The sequence below is a fragment of the Lissotriton helveticus genome, chromosome 4_1, assembly GCF_964261635.1.
Source record: "Lissotriton helveticus chromosome 4_1, aLisHel1.1, whole genome shotgun sequence".
NCBI classification, from domain to species: Eukaryota; Metazoa; Chordata; class Amphibia; order Caudata; family Salamandridae; genus Lissotriton; species Lissotriton helveticus.
In genome coordinates, this window is record NC_136063.1 from 608,127,062 (window position 1) to 608,141,242 (window position 14,181).

General features: G+C 41.5%; 1 protein-coding gene across 1 annotated transcript in view; it reads right to left on the reverse strand.

The window, feature by feature from the left end:
• The window catches only part of LOC144828034 (lectin-like), a 179,205-nt gene that overhangs the window by 106,340 nt on the left and 58,684 nt on the right, over positions 1 to 14,181 (reverse strand). The window contains exon 3 of the mRNA XM_078686170.1: positions 3,408 to 3,548. Coding sequence (XP_078542296.1) covers positions 3,408 to 3,548 — 141 coding nt within the window. The remainder of the gene's footprint in view (positions 1 to 3,407; positions 3,549 to 14,181) is intronic.

The following is a 14,181-nucleotide window of genomic DNA, read 5'->3' on the forward strand; positions in this document are numbered from 1 at the left end:
TTACTGGGAGAAGGTGGCTCTCCGAAATTGGAGCGGTGCAGGCTCCTTGACTATGGCTGGTGGTTTCTTAGAGGCAAAACGTATTCCATGTTTAGAGCCCTATTGGGATCTAATTACCAGGAAGCTTTTTTTCCAACTTAGAGCTGGTTCCCTTCCCCTTAGGTCTTTGACCGGTAGGTGGGGTAACCCAACTAGTAGTAATTGCCCTGCATGCAGTGATCATAAAGAGACTACTGGCCATTTCCTATTTGCCTGCCCGGCCTATGAATCTCCCCTTTGTGTAAGTCCTTAGGTATTACCAGCAGTTCTGAAGTTCTAAGAATCATACGCACTAGCACTTTAACTTTGATTTCAGTAGCTACTGCCAAATACTTAGGTTGGGAATGGGTAGTTAGAAATAGGTTTTTAGATACTGTTTGTTGATTGTCATTGTTTTGTAATGGCACATTAGATTTGTAAGTCAATGTATTATATGAGTACTCATAATTTATATGTCATTTGTAAATAGCAACTGAGATGAATTTTACCTTTTTGGACTGTGCTTTTAACCTGTTTTTAAAGTATATTTTAATCTCATTTTTAAACTTGTGTACTTGAAATGTATGGAAATCTCAATGCTTTTATGAGTGAACCTCGAATAAAGCTGAATTTGACTTGACTTGACTTGATTTGATGATGGAGAGAGCAGTTCGTGACTGTGTAGCCTGTCAAATGAGTGACAAAGTTATCAAACCTAGGTGTCCACCTATGGTTTGCAGAAAATTACCATTGTTTCCTTGGGATGAAGTTGCAATAGATATTGTTGGTCCGTTGCATGGTGAGCAGGAGATGAATACTCCTTATTTGTTTGTTTTGATGGACTTATACTCTCGGTGGGTGGAAGTTACTGCAGTGCGAGATGTTTCGTCTCGTGTGATTGCGTTTTTAGATTCTATTTTCAAAAGAGAAAAATTCCCAAAGTCATTGCTTTCGGATAATGGCCCTCAATTTTGTTCAGTTGAGTTAGAAAGTTATTTGTCAGAGTGTGGTATAGTTCACAAAAAGATCTCATTATATCACCCAGAATCTAATGGTTCTTTGGAAAGATTTAACAAAACGTTGAAAGAAGGAATCCAGTTAGCAAGAGTAAATTCACTGGATTGGAAGGTGGAATTGCAGAAGAGGATTTCAGCTTATCGCTTCACTCCTCATTCAACAACAGGGAAAACGCCTTTTGAGCTCTTCAGGGGTAGGTCTTCAAACACTAATTTGTGTCCTGGTTGGATGAATTTGGATAAAGGTTTAAAAGACAATAGTATTGGTCTATGGAGAGACAAAGAGTTGAAGTTGCAGAGAAAAAGAAAGGCCTACTGTGATGTAAAGAAAAATGTCTTGGTTCCTAATTTCAAAATTGGAGATATGGTAAAAAATGGTCTAAGTTTACAGATGTTAAGAAAATTGTAAAATTGTTTAAAAATGCTTTGAAAACAGATGATGGACGTATTTGGAACCTTAATCGTGTTGCGCATTTTCCTGTTTGTGTTCCGGGTAATGTTCAGATGCATTCTATTTCATCTGGGAGATGTGTTTCCAATCCTGATGCCAGGATTACTCTCTCCCGTAGGAGTAACAGAGTTACTAGAGCTCCTGTTATATCTAAAGGATTTTGTATAATTATATGTTTCAAGTAATGTTTGCCATTGTAGTCATGTTCAAATTTGTCATTCATATAGAAAGGGAGATGTGTGATGTACATAGATTCTGTCTTTCTTGCTCTAACATAGAATCCTAGTTATAAGAGATTCCTAGTTTTGACAGTTGAAGCTGGATCTTGTGATGGCTGAGGTTGTACATTAAAGACCTCTTGTTTTACCATCCATTTGTGTGAGAAGTCACCTTATTACAGTAGTCTCCCTCATCTAAGGTTTAATAAATATGTATTTTATATTTCAGCTTCTGTGCCAATTTCTTCTTTGTTGGTTTAAAAGGACCAAGTATCAGTGGGTGCCCTGAGAAGGTTTCTTGTTTTCTTCAACTTGTTCAAATCTGTTGCCTCAAACTTTCCTTATGGCCAGCTTCTGGATATGCTGCGACGTGGTAAATCCAAGCTCGGCGGCCAAAAATAGAGGCCTTGAAATAATCTAGTCAGGAATCCCCATACAATTGCATCTTCGAGGATTTTTTAAGTTTGATATGAATATTTGGAGTATTTTTCTTTTAGCTCAAGTGTACACTAAAAGACAACTGCGGTTTGCAATCATCATCAAGATTGGTACTTGATTGTTGATCACCTACTAGTAAAGCTGTATTGTGCATGCAGTACCTAATTTGTAAAAGAATAAGTCCTGGGTCCCAAATTTTCTTTTGGAAGCCTGCGGCTACCACTTTCGAATATAAGGGGTGTTGAATACCAAGGCTGTATATCCCAACTCACGATGTCTCTTTCAACTGCTACCAAATACCCCCTACCTCTTTATCTCACTCTTCAGGTTCTTCTGCACCCCTCCTTTCTTTCTTTGTCAATTTGTTTTTGCCTTTCTTTTTCTTCTTTTTCCCCTTTCTTTGTTTTTCTCCCTCTCTTCCTCTTGGTAAAAGTCTGATGAGGAAAAATAAGTGCAAGTGGGCCGCACCTGCAACCTACAGGCTCTGTGTGTATGTGTTAACAAAGCAACCGGGTTTTGATTTACAGGGAATACTTGCGCTTCGCTTTGTTTCTGACTACCTGTATGGTTCGCAATTATAATTAGTGGTGCCACAGGAAAAAGGGAAACCCACTGAACCCTTACCAAAGGTGTTGGGCGCAACACCCGACAATTGTGAAAAGCAAATTCCTATGCACACATGGTATAGATTGAAATACAATCTCATGCCAGCCGACACGTGTTTCGTCAGAGTGCAGATTGCTCTGACTCTTCAGGGCTTTCTTCTAATAGTGGCGTGTGTTGTATTCCCGCTTAACCGGTGATAATTCCAACCCGGTAAAGGTATCATGTGCTGTAGCTCGTAATAGGGATCTTCACTTGCGCCTTTATTTGTAAGTAATCATGATCAATCTGCCGTATAAATAGAGCGCAGGCGGAACAGGAACAGACCTTATTTTTCCAACCTGATTCTGATAAGGTGACTCTTGGTTCCACGAGATAGTTCTCGTTTAAGATAGTTTCTCAGCATATATATTTCAAACGGTCCGAATATCCCTGGACCTTCTGTTCTGCCCGGCCGCAAATCCGGCGTCTCACTGTTGGTAGGAGGTTAGAACGCAGAACAACACACGTGTGTATGTGTCACATTTGCTCCAAGAGAATAACATGAATTATGTATAATCAGTGAAGTTTCGCAAGCCACTTTTCAGTGCAGTCAATAATTTATTTTTGACCTAGCAGAAGCAAATGGGCCACAAACCTTCATGCACTGGCGACTGCACTTACCTTATGGCAATCACTGCCACCAATCCATACGTAAGGGTTGCCTTTTGCACTGGTCAATACCAACTGTTGAATAAAATTGTTTTCTTCCAGGGAGTGCACAGATGCAAGGTGGGCACCGGGAGTAAGGCTCTGGCAATAGATCTGAGGAAACAGATGTTACTCACAGCATGTGGAAGAGATACAAAGTGCAATCTTAAAAGTGTTTTTTTACTGTAGGTGGTGCAGACTATAGGCATGACATGTATTACAATCAAAGAGGGTCACAGATTCTTCACCTGCAAGGTGAGTGAGAGACTGAAAAGCTGCAGTCAATTACTGTAAGAGGTAATGAGTTCAAGTATACAAAGTACCTTTCATTGTTAAATGCGGACTGATCAGAAGAACAAAGTCCCACTCTCAGGACCCATTTTACCAAAGTCTTAGGGGCACAAGAAGAGGCATAATAGTGGCATCTTTGCAGCAGTTCGGCATGTGAAGCTCTTAAATTCTGCTGGAGAATTCCATTTTTTTAACCAAAGTATGATGGCTTCCAAAATATGTCTTGTCTGGTGCCCCAAATATTCTTAAGATAACACTGTTTCTTACCTCTCATAAAACACAAAGCATGTGCCAGAGGACAGAGAAAAAAAGTAAAGACCCTGCCTTTAATACCATCTCCAAGTAGCACAACTACCTTCTGTTGGCTTGAAGTAACCAGAGCAGATGCACAAGGAAGGAGCTGTCAAGGGCTAATGATAAAAGAACTGCATTAGGAGGATGGAGAAACAAATATCCATGAAGAAACTTAAAACTTTCCTAATCGATAGGTCTACTGTGATACCATGCTTGACAGGGTTAAACAAGTACTTCTCATATGTCTGGAGGCGGACTTCTGAAAAAACAGGCCTCTAGTGTGCCTGAACGCTGACTCTTGCACTCTTAACTTTTTTTATTTGGACACATAGTTTAACCCTGTTCCTCACTGGTAAAAGATGCACTGAATTGCTTTCATTTTTAATACTGCAGAATATGTTTTCTTCTACAATACTGAAGACAAATTAATCAGTGCATCTCAATCCTTCAGCAAACTCTTACTAATCTTGGTTTCTTTGGCACTGTTGGTTATATCTGACAAAACTCAGGCTGTTGCTATGCCACTTTTTGTTTCCAAGAGCATGAAACTTAGAAATTGTGTGCGACAAGGCTACAAACTTTTGCCTTCATAGTTTAATCTATTAATGAGGGATTTGGCTTCCTTATTTTGCCAGGTTGGAGTATATTTCTATGTGTACGCTGATGACTCAGTTACTTACTGGTAGTCTTTATTTCTCCTAGTCATGGTCTTCCACGTCACAGTCTTAACCAGTGAGCACTTTGTGCCTCACACATAGAAATAAATAAACTCTGTCTAAATCTATATGGCTTCCAAGGCAGTGGATAATCTATGGCCTATAAAGGAGGGACTGAGACAATATAACTTACTGACATGCCAAGCAATAAGATATATCAACGTTTTACCTTTCCTGTTTTCTCCCTGGGAGGAAGGGAGAGAACCTATAACTGTGACGAGGAAGACTTGGAGTAATGACATTACTGGTAACTAAGCAAGTCATTACTTACCTAGTCTTTGTTCCTCAGCTCAGGCCTTGACAGTGGGTGTATACCTAAGTTGTTAAAAGAAATGACACCATGCCACTAGAAGTAATGCACCACCCAAATAATGTATTAAATCAACTAATTCAAAACTCTTAATGAACTGAAGACAGAACAGGTGTCCCAAACTCCGCAGAAAAAACCTTACCATTCTTAATCTGTAGCGAGTAGTAAATGTGTGCTGGGAGGACTAGGTTATGTCAGCACCCATGTCCTTTCTAGAGCTACTCATGACAGGTGCCCTAGAGGAGAAAATACTGCTAGTGGAGCGTCCCCGTAATTTGGAAGGAAGGGAGGCGTGGGCGCAAATTCCACTCTGCTGGCAGAGTTTGTGGAGTTTTGCCCTCTCTGCGTTCTGCTTGGAAGACGGAGTTCCATCAAAACTCCACCAACTGCTGTGTGGCAGAGTTTTATCTAGCGCGGCTGGTAACAGTAAATTGGTGAGACCGAGCAAGAATTTGTATCTCCTAGCATGATTTTTGGGTGCTAAAAGGCCTCCTGGCAAGATTTCTCGACACAGGCGGGCGCAGCAGATTGCAACTGTTCTAATTGAGAAAGCTGCCGCTAGAGTAGAAAATCTGCTTGAGCATCAGAAAGAAGCAGCACGCTTTTGTGTGCCCTGTGGTGTTGTTCGCTTCAGGCCAGGTTCTCCCTGGACCAGAAAACAAACATCCTGGGGCATCATCTTGTTTTCTTCTCCTACATTTGCCCTAAGTGGAAAGGGTATGCCCAGACGTGGCTCCCATGCTTACTCTGCCACTGGATTCAAGCTAGCCCTACTGATGATGGATGATACTCTGAAACCGGCCCCAGGATGTTTCTTTTACCTGGCCTGGCAGTTTGTGCTGGACTGTTCCCATGCAGGGTTAAGACTGATCTGCATATGGCTGGGTCTAAATTGGGGTGTCATGGTGAACAGAAAAACAATAGATTTAACCCAGTTCTATAGCTGGGGGTAAATGTTTCATAATGTTCAGCATTCCACAATCCTCAGTGTGTTGCTATAGTCACACCAAGTTGGAAGGGTATGTCCCGACATGGGTCCTGTGCGTGCTATGCCACTGGTTTCAAACTTGCCTGACTGATGAGGAGTGATACCACAAAACCGGTCCCAGGATGCATGTTTTCTGGTCCAGGGAGGAGCTGGCCTGGCAGTTTGGCTCGACTGTTCTGATGGGGTGCATGGTCAAGACTGATTTGCACTGGTATCCGTTGTGATTGTCCACTGGAGGGGTGGATCTAACATTTCTCCTTTCTTCCGGTTTGATGGATTGAGCTACCATTGCAGTTCCTGGGAAACTGGACCCAGGATGGGGACCAAGAGGTAATAGTTCTGAGACAAGGGGTCCCAAAATGAAAGAATGAGCTAGAGGAGGTTTTATAGGTGTATGTGAGCACAGGATACTAGAGACAGAGCAGCCACCAAGTTCCCCCATACCCTGAACAACACCCTTGCTGAGGCACTTTTGAAAGTTCTGAAGATTTTTCAAACATCCCATTATTTTCTGTTGCCAAACGGGAGGAATAAATGCCTTTTCGTCTTTTGTGTCAAAAAGACCCCCAATGAACTGGAGCTCTTAAGTAAGAATCAAATGTGTTTTTTATCAAATTGAACATGAACCATGATCATTCAGGCGTTGGCAAGCCAACTGGAAGGCTTGTTGGCCCCTAGAAAAGAAAATAGGAGGCACAAATCAACCATCGTCCAAATGGGGCCCAACTAACAGACCCAAGGAATGAAGGTTCCCCACCAAAGGTGCAAGCATCTTAGTAAAAAGCCTCAGAGGCCAAAAGGAAGGACACAGGATTGAAGGAATTGACCCAATGCAAAGAATCTTAGATACTTCTGAGAAGTAGGATGAACAAAGTTGTGGAAGTAAGGTTCAAAAAGGTCAATAGATGTTAAAACCATGCCAGAGGAAATTAGAGGTGAAATGTGTAGTAAACTCACCATTCTGAATCTCTGGTAAGGAATATAGACATTCAATTATTTTAAGTCCAGAAATGGACCACACTCCCGAGCTCCTTTGAACTAAAACATTAGTGACTAATATGATAATCTTCTTTCCTGCTTTGGTACCAGATTGATGGCCCCTTTCCATGAAAGATATAAAATTCATTTGAAGGGAACATCAGTCTACTGGAGATTGGGAGGAGTGGGAGTTGAAACTCAATCTGATAACCTTTGTTAAACTAGCTGGAGGGCCCGGCATCTGAAACCTGATTCTTCAGTCCACTTCCCAATAGTCTTGCGTTAGGGTTGGCTGGAGTAGCTGGAGAACCTACAGGTTGGGACTTGTCAGTGAAGGGAGTGCCACAACTTCATACCCTTCCTCAAAAGGGCTAGTAAGCCACTTTAGAAGTACATGCCTGACCAAAGCTTGATTGAATCCAAAGTTTATCCTGTAGAAGGAGGTTTAATCAAGGCAAGTATAAAGCAATCTTTAGCTGATCTTTTTACAAGTTCTTCAAGTTGAGGACCCAAACGTTTATAACCATTGAAGGGGAGGTGACAGGAGAGAATTCTGAGAGTTGTCCGCCTTCCACAACTGCATATGGATGTAGTATCTAGAGTAGATGATGAAGACAGATATTGCCACAGCAGCAGGCAAGAAATCAAAAGTTATGTCAGAGACTGATATGACCTGTTGCTCCATAATTGACTATCTTGCATTTCCATCTTCACCCGGCTGCAGTTCCTCAGCTAAGGCTTGGAAGTTGTGAAGAATGGACTGGGCTGCATCTGTAGCATACACCCTGGACTCATTGCAAAATTAGGGTATGGCACTTAATTGAACTGTCCACCTTTTTGTTGACCTGATATGAACGCGAGGCACCCTCCGAAATTATCGTAACGATCGAAGCCCAGCCAGCCACGAGAGAATCGACCTTAACATTGGCAGGGAATTCCTCTTGAAAACTTTGAAGAGGGTATGTTTTGCGTGGGATATCAGAAATTTTGATTTATCTACTTCTGCCCATTCTCAAGATCAGGTCTCAGTGATGCTGTTGACTTTTGGTGGGAAAGCTCAGAGGGGGTGAGATTTTAATTTCCCACCCATTGAAGATTCCTCGCCGCCAGATGCTATTTGCAAAGTTGGAGATTACTACCATTGGACTTTTTTGGATCTTGAATTTTTGCAGAAAGGCAAGGCTGCAGGCTGGAGCCAGAGAGGTCTCAACAAGGCTGGATACCTTCTCTGCAAGGTCCAGCTGAATAGGATTTGCTACTGTGGAAAAGAGTGGGATCAACCTGAATCTTTGGTGCAGCAGCAAGGCACCTTTGTCAGATCAGCTTGGCAGATTGGTCTTTGTCCTCTAGAGTTCTTGGAGCAAAAAGATTGCAAGTCCAAGGTTTTTAGAAAAAAATATTAGGAGTAAAGGTTGTCGCTGGCCAGGGATCAAGGGCATTGGGGCAGCTCTTGTGGGTCAAGACTCTAGCATCAGGGTCCAAGGCAGGGGTTAGTTGGAACTGGCCATCTGGGAAGTTGAAGGAAATGCCTCCTGTAGTTTCATGTGTCCCTATAGGCTGAACAGGAGGTCAGCTCTATGACCCTTGAAGTCTACTGCTTTGTTCTGTGTGACACAGGGAGAGCAAGTCCAAACTTCTCAGGTCACAGACAACAGGTCCAGTCCTCCTGGGCTCTTCCACAGATCCATAACGTAATCTAAGGGGACTACTATGTTTGCCAAATGCATGCCTGACACCAGACTGTGAGTGGAGGAAACTCCTGGACACTCACTTAACAATGATATAAAAGCATTTCCTGTGTTTCCTACTCCAAGCATTCCTACGTTGCCCATCCCCACCTAAAACTAAGGTGGCAGAACCTTTCTTCCTCTGTGCAGAGATCCTGTACCCACCATAGAGTTGTGTCCAGGAAAATGATCAACAACTCATTTGTGGTCATGCAAAGCCAGTTCTGGGGACAGATCCTCTCCAACTGAGACTGGCATATGGTGACTAGAGTGACAAATGAGTAGAAGGCTCAGGTGTTTGCTACTATCACCTATGACTGTGTAGGCCTCCTTGAAGTTAATCAAGTTCCTGACCACATCCCAGATAGTCCTCTCGCCAGAGGAACAAAACACCTCTCCATACCCAAGGCCTTTGTCTAGCTCTGGAAGCAAGTTAGCACCTCATCCAGGGGGCTGTTCAACTCATGTTTAATAACTGTAGCTCATACAAATGGGCCTCTAGGTACTTTAGACAGAGAAAAGGTAACTTTATAAAAGTGCACCTTTTCCTAAATCTATATTACAAATATAACTTCATCAATGAATTGTGCTTGTAATAAATATTTAAAAATTCTAAAGTTAACTTTGTAGATATCTCCTAGCTGTAAATCACAATATTACATTTATTATTGAATGCCCATAATTTCCTATGGAACATCCAACAAAAGTGGCTTTTAGGGCATTTTTCACTGTAAGGAATGTCTTACATTAAACATACACATGTCCTACTTTTAATACCATGCATCATGTCTAATCAACAGTAGGGCCGGACTAGTAGTGATGTATTAAAATTTACATGGAAGGTTTTGGCCTGTCATAAGGGGTTATGTTGACTGATCGTATTGGTCATAAAGTTAGGTTCCAGATGGCAGGCATGCATTCATATTTACACTGTCACTGTGGTGAATGGCACAATAGATGCACCAATCCATTTAACTTACAGGCCCTGGGTACATTTTCATACCATATATCAGAGGCCTATATGAATTAAATACACCAACCAGGAGTATGCCCATTTAGTAATACTGCTGGTAAACAGTGGTAAAACACCAAGAATTCTACAGCTAGTAAAAACAGTCAAGGCAACATTTTGGAAGTACACCACTCATAAAATGGCAATTTCCAATGTACTGCAAAACCAATTTTTAGAGGGAGTCAGCTGGGATTAAAGTATGAGAGGTAATTTCAGTTCATTACCATTTACTCAAGTGATAATAGTGAATTAGAATGTTCCTAAATTATTGTGAACCTTCTTCTTACAAAGATAGCCAACAAAGTATTACATGAGCATTAATATGAATGGCACTACAATATTTAGTAGTGAGGTAGCAAGATTGTTGTAGTATTTTAAATATTTAGTTAATTGCCACAGTGTTTTCAGTAATTCAATACAAAAATAGCAAGGTTTAATTTTTTACAAAATATGTTGCTTCCACAGTGTTCTTTCTAATGAATGCTATTCGAAATGTTTGCAAGTAAAGATAAAAGGGGATCTGAAGCTCCAGACATTTCAGTTGGGAGGTACTGGTATAACCACTGAATAGTAAAATACTGCTGTCTTCCAGAATAACCAACAAAAGTAATATTTACTGATTACATGTGAAGATATCTCATGTATGTTCATTGTGAATATAAATAGAAAAAGAAAGCAGGAGCAGGGTTATTCACATGCTTTTCTGAACCTTCATTTTGGATCTCCACTGAGGATTAAGGTCAACAAATGTTTCCTCACCCCTCAATATACTACTATTTAAATGGGCAAACATTTTCACCACAGTATAACCACACTGCTATGAGACTGCGCTCAATGTTAGTCAGACATTCTCTTCAGTAGAGGAAGAATTGGTTACAGTACACCTGAAGGTGCATCCCCTAACAAATTGTGCACCTTTTGAAGTAGAGAAAGACTTTCAATTGTGATTTTATCAGAAGTTACAAAACATTACTTTAATTCAATCAGCAGGCGTTGTAGATATTTATCAGTTGAGTCCAATATACAATAAATACATGTATCACTAAGGTACTTAAGCTTTTTTTTTAAAGTAGGGAAGATTTTTATTTCAGAATACAAAGTTGGTAGCAGTAGGCTATTGTCTCTTTCAAATCCTGAGGGACAAAGGTCAACTCAAATTGAAATAAAGGTCTAAGACTGAGGACTACCTCAGATGGAAGAGGTGGTGGACTCGTAGTCTGTGGCCTCACTATAAGCACCCAAGTAATGAATGGGAATTTTGGCTTCAATAATTTGCACTGCACACTCTTAGAAAGCTTGGAGTATAAATCTACAAATGTGTACACCCTGTGTCTATGGAAGGAAATTATAGAGCAAGCAAAGACACAACTATGAACTCCCACACGTTGAACCCCAATACATGCATTCCACTTCTAGTATGCTTCTAACCTGAGGGGCATATTTATGAGAGTCAGGCAAAGCAACCCTGCATGGCTTTGCATGGCCTCATAAATCCTGAGTAAGGCAATGCTGCACAAATCGTTGCGTCCCCTTACTTTGCACCCAGGAGGCGTTCCATGGGCATTGCGGTGGGTATTCCCACAAAACAGCCATGGATTTTTACGCTGCCCCAGATTTACAAAATCATGTAAACCTGGCGAAGCTCCAAATCTGTACGCCTCCCAAGGTGAGGTGTTGCCAGGAAAAATATATTTATTTCTCCTAGTTTTTTTCTCTTTCTATGTGAGCTGCATTCTTCAGCACACATAGAAAGAGGAAAATGCTTCTTAGGATTGTTTTGTGCAGGAAGTGGCCCTTCCAGCACAGAAACAATCCTGAATGCAACAGAGGCACTCCTGCCCCATGGCTGCCGATACTGCACCAGCACAGAGAGGAAGGACAGGGAGGCACCGTAATGCATTAAGACGGTGCATTCCTGCCCTTTCACTTTGGCGTACGCCAGTGCAGCAAGGTGCCTTGCTTTGCTGCCATATGGCACCATGCCCTAAATGAGGGCCTTAATGTCTTGGCCTGTTGTGCAATTTGTCCTCCTGCTGCTGTAGTTGGTGATCGGTGAGCAAATGTGAATTATAATGTTTGAGGCCCTGACAAAGCGAACAGACTAGAAAGGAATCAGCTGCATTGTCATTGTAATGAATCAGTCCAATGGTGAGTGCAGGTACTGGGTTAGGACAGAGATGGAGAGATGCCACGGTTGGCAACTACTAGCTGGAATGAGGGGGCTTTGGTCAGAATTTTTCATCAGATGGAGATCCATGTCCAAAGGAAAATTCTGTATAGCAATTATAAGAACAATGTGTATCTAGATAATATTTGGTGGAAAGGCAGCAGTTCAGCTGTTAAGTCTGAGGACTCACTGAACTATGTTGTAGTTTTGGGTCAAGGATAAAATACTGACACATGCAGTAAGAACAATAGAAGTGTCTCTCAACAATGTACAATTTTGCACTGAAGATGCCCAAGAGGGCTGAGTTATGCAACTTTCCGATCTACCACCTAGGATAGAACTCTGTGTCATTTTGGTAATGGCTCAACTGATTACTCTTGGAGCATACAGAAGCCCCTAGGTCTTCCAGATGAGGACCCCAGGAAAAAGAGAGGATGGGAAAATTGCTGACAGCATTAATTCCAATATATTTAAAACCTAGCCACTGTAAGACACAAGCCTGTGGTCAAATGTTATACCAGAAATGTCCATATTATATTTAGCCTTTCCTAAGAGTCCTGCTTCATGCAGAACTCACAGTTCATAAAACCATTATCTGTGAGATTTTTTCAGCAGAATCCCACAACTGCTCTTCAAAAGGTCATGGGAGTGAGATGAAGAACAAGCACTTGTCAGGTAAAGACACTACTTCACTAGGTCTCTAAAGCATGAACCCTTTTCCATTCCACAAACCCACTACATCAAAGGCTACTGCACGGATCTTATGACCCAGAGTAACGTTCATCGTATAGTACCCTTCAGATAACCTCAACTAGGGATGAGTGATCTCCGTATATATAAGCAAGTAAATCTGAAGGTACTTTTGTTCATCCTGTTTACCCTGTTTTTGCTAAGAATATGCATAGTGCCACTGTTGGACTTAGCCCTTTTGGCAGGATCATCCCCAAACTTGTTGCCTTCACTCCTCCATTTTTTTGTAAAATTCAATTTTTGTTTTTAGCTCTAGGACTCTGCTAACCAACGCTAAAGTGCTTGCTGTTTCTCTTTTAAAAATGATAGAATTGGGTTATACCCAATTGGCATATTTAATTTACTTGTAAATCCTTAGAAAAGTGGCACTACCTGTGCCCAGGGCCTGTAAATTAAATGATACTATTGGGCCTGTAGTACTGATTATCCAACTCATTTAAGTAGCTCTTTAAACATGCCTCAGACCTGCCATTTCAGCATGTGAGTGCAGTTTTAAACGGCCATTTCGATCTGGTAAAATAAACCTTTTGCCAGGCCCGCACCTTCCATTTTAATATAAATAACTCACAGTTAGGGTAGGGCCTAAACAGCCCAGAAGGCAGGGTAAAGTGAATTAAAAAAGTTTGAAATGTACTTTTAAGTTTAAAATGTCCTCGCAATGAAAAACATTTGCATTTGTTTTTCACTACTGCAATGCCTACCTTCCCAATAGGATAACATTGGTGTTACCGTATTGCATTTAATATGTGGTAACTTCGAATTGGGACCAGAAAGACAAGTTGTCTTTGTTGTCTAAAGCATTGTGATTGAAAGTCCTCAGTAATATTAAAGTTGGATTTTTACATTGTGAATGCCATAATGGCAATCATTATAGTCCCAGGTAGCATTGACATAGAAGGGCAAATAGCCCTGTTGACAAACACATTGCATTTTTAATTCCAATTCAGGAAAAAACACTTTTAGAGAGTTGCCATTTTATTGTCCTAACCTTTTGATGCCTGCAGCCTGTTACTGGGTCACATGACTAGGTGTGCTGGCAGATGTTCTTTCTGTATCGCTCTTAGACAGTGAGACAAAGGGAAGAAAGGTATTGGCAGGATCAGCCACTCTGAGGAGTCAATTAGGAGGAGGAGCTGTAACCTACCACACTTGCACATTACAAAGGCTCTGCCTGAGCACTTGCACCAAGGTCTTGTCACTAGTCTATAGTGACACCAGACAAGCTATGGCCAGGACACAGAGGAATGGGATGATAGACATCTTAGGGGGGAGAACCTCTAGAAGACTCCTCCACTTCAAAGTGGGGACTAGTCAAAATATTGGACCTCAGACACCAACCCTTCAGTACACTTCTGGACCTGTGGAAACTCTCCCATGAAGAAGGACTGCTGTGCTGCTAAAAGGACTGCCAATCTGCTACACTGCTCTTCTGAAGTACTGCTGAGCTGCTGTGCTGACCTGCTGCCCTCCTGCCTGAGTGAGAAGTACTGGACCTGCATCTGTTGAACCCAGGA